This window comes from Rhagoletis zephyria, unplaced genomic scaffold (assembly GCF_001687245.7).
Source record: "Rhagoletis zephyria isolate East Lansing unplaced genomic scaffold, Rhagoletis_zephyria_1.1 Rzeph_scaffold_03626, whole genome shotgun sequence".
Classification (NCBI taxonomy): domain Eukaryota; kingdom Metazoa; phylum Arthropoda; class Insecta; order Diptera; family Tephritidae; genus Rhagoletis; species Rhagoletis zephyria.
In genome coordinates, this window is record NW_016160709.1 from 1 (window position 1) to 7012 (window position 7012).

The 7012-nt window shown below is 34.4% G+C and overlaps 2 protein-coding genes across 2 annotated transcripts in view; both read right to left on the reverse strand.

Annotated features, from left to right (window-relative positions):
• Positions 1-113: 113 nt before the first annotated feature.
• On the reverse strand, positions 114-1340 carry LOC108369356 (sepiapterin reductase). Its single transcript, XM_017624449.1, has one exon. The coding sequence runs from the start codon at positions 1141-1143 to the stop codon at positions 325-327; it is 819 nt and encodes a 272-aa protein (XP_017479938.1). The 5' UTR covers positions 1144-1340; the 3' UTR covers positions 114-324.
• The window catches only part of LOC108369357 (sepiapterin reductase-like), an 11177-nt gene continuing 4278 nt past the window's right edge, over positions 114-7012 (reverse strand). Inside the window, exon 2 of the mRNA XM_017624450.1 lies at positions 114-266. The gene's annotated coding sequence lies outside the window, so the exon portion shown is untranslated. The remainder of the gene's footprint in view (positions 267-7012) is intronic.

Sequence of the window (7012 nt, forward strand, 5' to 3'; positions counted from 1 at the left end):
CAAATCTTATCAAACCTATGTACTTATAAATGCATAGTCATTTTTCTGTCTTTTCCCTAAAAACTATCCATTTTATTTTCCTCCACAATAAACTCTTAATAAAACAACACAAATTTCTTTTTCTTCTTCGTTCTCGCCATCTTCGATGTTCGCCGAAAGAATTTCTTGTAATATTTTATTTTTAATTTTTTCATAATTCTCTCTCAAAATATCACCATTAATCAGCAGCAACACCAAATAAGCAAAAATTTCCAATGAAATATTACCACACGGCAGTATTATAGCATGATTAGCGCATGTGTGATAATATTTCATTAGTGCTCCTCATAAATTGAAGGTGTCATAGTAGTCGACGTCATGTCCCGAAATAAAGGACATTTCTTGCAGAATGTTAATCAATTTAAGCGAAGATTCCCTAGCATTGACACGTGGCAACTGCAGCCATTTTTCGTTCACACCCAAATCCGACAAATCGACCTCATTGTTGTTCGCGTCCAATTGTGGCTTGTGTGTTTCCAAAATGCCCGGCGAGTAGCTGATTACATTAACGTCATTGCGTATTTCCTCATTGGCCATCGAACGGAAGTACATATCGCGTGCTTTCATGCAAGAGCACAACAATGAATTATAAACGAATGGACGGATCATCAAGCTGGATGTGATGTTGGCGACAAGTTTTGTGATTTTGGTTAGTTGCGGTGCGCTTAGGAAGGCTCTATTGAGTGCAATGGGCGCGTAGAGGTTCTCCTGCACAAAGGACAACCAATCCTCAGTCAACTGTGGTTCCATCAAATTATTAGTTGCCATCTTGCCCTCGTTGTGAAGTATGAAGGCGAGTTCGAATTCGCATTTGGTAGCGGTGTATTTCTCAAAAATTGCGGCGAGTAGCTGACGGAAGTAAGTGCCGTTGGCCTCTTGCCACACTTTGATCGGCCAGCAAACGACATTAATACCACGTTCTAGGTATTCAATTTCTTTCTTTACTTCCTGCAAATTTTCCTCGGAGGGGTCGATGAGTATGGCAAGGGAATCGGCGCTGTAGTGGCGGCACATTTCGATGGCCAATGACCTGCCCAAGGCATTGGATACTCCACTAAGTATGAAGAATGTGCGCTTGCTTAGATCCTGACTTTTTGAGCACATGTTTGGGGCGTTTTTTTTGCCACTGTTGGTTTTTTTTTTTTTGTTTTTTGGTTTTTATTTTCACGTTATTTAATGAGTCCTTTTTAAAGGAAGTTTTTTTTTTTAAATTTCTGTTGTCAAAAATAAACGTTTTTTAAGTCAAAAAGCTAGGCTGTTCGACCACTCTAGACTGCACAGCTGAACTGAGATTGAGCGATGCTCGGTTCAAGCTTTTTAAAGTAGATAGTGAAGGCGACTGTCGTCGTAGGCGAATCAGCAATGGACATTGGGATTGTGTTACTGAGCAAATACTTGTTAGGGCAGCGATAAGCAGCGTGCTGCTGATAAGCGTATTTTTTTTTTTTTTTTTGATGCTTATTTAGAAAGCATTTTGCAAACATTTGAATACATTTGTCCGCACTTACAAATTGTGAGGTTATCTATGTACATATCGATGGCTGAGTGGAAGATCGACCTATCTCGGCTGCCAGTTCGAAAACGCTCTATCTCAAAAAACTTTTCAAGAACGCTCTATTTCAGAATTTTATTGAAAAACACCCTATCTCAAAATTCGGTTCAAAAATGCCCTATCTCACTTCAAAATGTATTGAAAATATGCTGTTGTAGGGCGTTTTTGAATCGGCAGCTGAGATAGGGCGTTTTTCAAACGAATTCTGAAATAGAGCGTTCTTGAAAAGTTTTTTGAGATAGAATGTTTTCGAACTGGCTGCCGAGATAGGTCGATCTTCCACTCAGCCATCGATATGTGAGCGGCCATGATTACCCGCAGAGAAATCTACATGGAGAACGGAAAATGTTTAAGCTTCCAGTTTATAAAACAATTTTTTACCGCACTTTGCAGTGTATATGTTACCGGACATATCCGATTGTATAGGCTAAACTAGTTCTACCTGCATGCGATAGCATAAATCGGAATAGCCTGGGCCAAACTGGTCTGGTTAAGCCTAAGGCTAACTAGTAGATTCTAGTATGAATGTTTACACTTCAGTGCAACTCCGTCTCTGCAGTCCACAGTATTGTTGCGTTCTAGAGTTCTGAGTGCCTCGAAATTCCTCCAGGTCAGTTGGACAAACATTTTTAAAAGGTTCTTTGATTGCATAGAACCTGCTCAGATCTCGTGTCTATTGAAGACACAATAGATACATGTATGTACTAACTATATGTACATGTGTATGTATGTATAGTATACACAGAAATCGTTCTAATGTGATAAGCCTAAATAATTATGTAAAAAATAGCTTTTATCAGACGAAGCGTACTGTACCATTTTTACCAGACATTCAATAATCTCGCAAGCATATTATTTTCGTTTTGTGTTTATTGACGAATAAATATCACTGGTTTACAGCAAAAATGTTCTATGGATGCCACTGTCCAATTCCTATGTAGATTTGTTCGGTGATTCCGAAAATCGAGGTAATTTTTTTTCGATGGATACGTTTTTGAGATATTTTCAATTTACCGTTATGCAGCTTAAAGCAAAAGTTGGTTCCTTTTAATCACGTATATCTTACGAACCAATTTAACAATCTTAATATAAAATACACAGGTACGTGGCATATGAGTAACTTTCTTCCCTGCTCATTTTTCATACAAAAAACCTTTGCGCATTTTTATTTGACCACTCATTATTTCTTATTTTTCCATCGATTTTCTTCATCAGTAACTCGTTTTTTTTTTTGTTGTAACAGAACAGGCTGCAACATTTTGGCACAGAACCTGTTATTGTTTTATTTTTTGTTCTGTTAAAGTTTGATTTTTTTTCATTAGAAAATAAAAACCACCGGAATGATTAATTAATTTGTCAGAAAGTTTAAGTCCTATCGGAAAGTGATGTATATACGGTTTATGCCGTATTGCCGTATTTTATATTAAGATTGTGAAATTGGTTCGTAAGATATATGTGATTAAAAGGAACAAATTTTTTGCTTTAAGCTGAATAACGGTAAATTGAAAATATCTCGAAAACGTATCCATAGAAAAAAAATTAACTCGATTTTCGGAATCACCGAGCAATTCTACATAAAAATTGGATAGTGGCGTCTGCAGAACGAAAAAAAACTAAAATTCGTGATACAGTGTATTTAAAGGCTTAGGCGCTGATGAAGATTACTTAGCGGCACTTTTAGTAGCGGGGTTTTATGAATGCATTAACAAAAAAAAAATTATGTTTATTGGTTAGAAATGTTTTTACATTGTTGCTATGCCATCTCTTCGTTCCAATTAGTATAGTTAATCTTGCGTATTGAAAGTCCACGGAAAGTGCACATGTGCTGTTGATCCTGTCTGTAAATCGTGATTTTTCTGATTACATCATAAAGGCGGATTCATCGTTTTAGTTCAGAACTTTTCTTCCATCTGGTTGTTGTTATGTTTCTCTCTCTGGGAGAAAAAGTTCAAAACTATAACGATGAATCCGCCTTAACGCTTGTGTTACCCGTGAATAAAAATAAACTTGGAAATAATTTTTTTTTTGGCTATGAGTATTATACATGTGGGCTGTTCAGGACATTGTGGAAATGGACTTGGATTTTCCTTTGGAATTGCATTTGCAAATTTTATTTTAAGCTCTGTACTATAATGATGAATCCACATTAAATGTCACGCAAATGTTGATTTAACCGCCGCCTTATCACTTGCTTGAATCAATTTAAATTAATTGGCGCTTTATTTTCTAATGTCGTAAATCCTTGACACGTTTTCATTTTGGCATGCACATACATACATATTTCGCAAGTGATAACTAATGCCTTGTGCCACTTCAAGAAAAACAGCATATTTATTGTTTATTAACAGTATTACGTTGTTCGATGTATTAAATACATATTAAATTAGAAAGTCACTCGATTCTAAAAAATAAATAACCGCCTTTTTTTAAATTGTTGATGACATTAGGTTGAATCGTGCCAAGGGTAAATTTCTATTTATTGCTTTTATTCTGGCTCAGCCTTGGTTGTAAACATTTATGCTTCTATCAGCATCAGTGTCACTAGCATCAAGAATAATACAGTGCGATAGTACTTGAAACACATGGAAAAAAATATCGATGTGCACGTTAAAGGAGTTTAGCTGTAGTTGCCTACCGAATATTACAAACAGGATTTTCCTCGTGATCACGGGGTCGATAGAGCAAGCATACCGATCAACGTGTACGAGAACGCATCCGTTTAGGAAATTTTTGTGACACTTTTGCGCACAAAACTATTGAGAACGGGTTCCGAAAAATTATCGTAAAAGTATTACCTGTCGCTCAGTTTGTGGCAGCGGAACTCTCTTTTTCATCATACATTTTCAAAAGGTTTTGTGTAGTGTTTTCGACGGTGAAATCGTTTCTCAGACGGAAGATATTTCGATTCGTTTCGCTATCGACAATTTAATGAAAAGGGCAATGTTTTCGATCTGTTCGATTATCGAGAAAGTAGCGAATACGACAGTTGTTTCTACCCTAAATTTTGCAGTACATACTATGCAGATTTGAACCAGACAGGGAAAGCTAAATAAAACCGATTAGAAAAGGATAGTTTAGGAATTTAAAGAATCTGAACCTGCAAAATACTTAAATGGGATGTTATCAAAATAATCTTATAGTTTCGGAAGTTTTGATTGATCCTAGAAAATTATATTGACCTCAAACGAGAATAAATAATTTTCTTACGTGTTATTCTTTTGGGAAAAATAAACGCTCGATGTGGAACCTCATAAAATTGTCGAAGACAGAGAAGATTCATGAATGATCATTTCTATACCAAATACTAAATTTTTAGTCGGGTTTAGGTTGCATTGCAGGATTTTTTTTTTTTTACTTGAACATATCGTTAGTATAGTATGGAAAGGGCGTAACGCCGCTGAAATGCAAAAGAGGCATAACTAAAATGGTTAAACAGAGTTTACCCATCGAGAAATATTAATTTTCAAGAATTCTATACTATTTCTACGAAAAAAATGTTTTTTTTTCCCATATAAAATACATGAAAACTTTGAGCGCTGTGAGCTAGCTTTAAATCTTTTATTGGCCTTTGTGCAGTTTAGTATTCAGGCTATTCTCACGTTTACAGGAGAACGAGAATCCAAACACTTTTATTTTTCTCCATATAATTAAAGGCCACCCTGATGTACATATGTATGTATATAAGCACAAGACACAAGGGATGGTATTAAATTTGAGAATCATTTTACAAAGACGAACTCCTGGCGGTTCAATCCTTGCGATACATAAATTTCTAAGTCCATTCCATACACTATTGTCCATTTTTCTTGAAAGTTGGCTTCATATAACAGTTCTATTGGCAAAATTGAACTGCACTACATGGCTGTACATGTATGTACAGTATCGGTCATATCTATAGCACGCCATTTCAAAGTGATATTGTGTACCACTTATGTTTATTTATTGATTTTTAAGAATTTTCAATTAAAATATAGTTCATTCTCAGACAAACCCGATATAAACCCAAGCCTAATAGTTTGTAGAAAGCTACAAAAAAGTGCAACAAATTTACACATAAATTTCAAACTTTTTTCTCGGAAGTGTTAGAATTTTTTTGCAAGTTAGCCCAATTTATGATAATGCATTTAAAGTGTAGAGACCTATTTAGAATTGTGCAGCTAATAATTAAACCATATTGTTATGGACCCAACACCTTGCAACTTCTGGTACTCAAATTCTGACAAAATTGAAATGGAAAGCTGCCATTTTGTTCTAAATTACTTGGTTATATGGTTGCTGAGAACTGTATTTATTAATTCAAAAAATAAAAACATAGTGACACACATTAAGTGTATAGTATGACCGCCTGATATACAGCCAATCATTAAAGTTTAGGTACAGAGAGTTTTTTGCAATATGGGCAACTGTTTTTTTTTTTTTTAATATTTTATCTTTCGCTAATTTTTTATAAAACTATGGTTCAGTCTACAACAAAAACCCCAAAATGATTTTTGAAAAATTTTCTCCATATAAAATAATGTTCGATAATTTTTTTATGTGGAAAAATTTGCCAAAAATCAATGGGTAAGCTACCTCAACTTGCACTTGCTTGTACTAAAATCGAAGGGCCAAAGAACTGCCTACTCAATTTGTATCTAAAGAGTGTAATTAAAAAGTGCAATATTTTAATGAAAATTTGCAGAATTTTTTTCAATTTTGCACAAGATTTGATAAGTCTGATTTTTAGGGGTATTTGTTGTAGATTACATCATACTTTTTATAAAAAAAATAGCGAAAAATAAAATATTAAAAAACACAGTAGCCAGTATTACAAAAAACTCGCTGTACCTAAACTGTATTGATTGACTGACTGTATGTATGTATTTCAAATAAATCTCAGTTAAACATCATGGGTAAAGTGCTATCCAATTATTGTTTCCCTAATGCTGTAAACAATTAAAAATCACAAGAAATGCCTTTTTATTAAAATTTTGTGACCAAAGCACATGCATTGAAATCTATTTGCATATCGTTACCTTCTTAATTCACAAAGGCCCCACCTACACTTTTTTCAAAACTGTGCTTTTCACAGATTTTGGTAGAATGTATTAAAATACACCTTCAATTACATGCCACTTTTTAAAAACCCTACCCGTTTTTGATTCCCTTTTTATAATTCGAATATTCACAACGGTGTCGTAAGTGTCGTATTGTTGTATGTCGTAAATTTTAAACGCCTAAAAATATATTAAGGGGGTTCGCAAAGTACCATCAAAGTCATATTAGAAATTTTCGCAGTGTTAAAAACTAGTTCGTTGTGGTTTCAAATTTTATAAACAATTATTTAAGTGTTTTGCTTCTTCAGTAAAATAAAAAAAAAAAAATTGTTAGGACCTTTGTGGATTAGGAAGGAAACGATATGTATGCACTTATTATTATTTT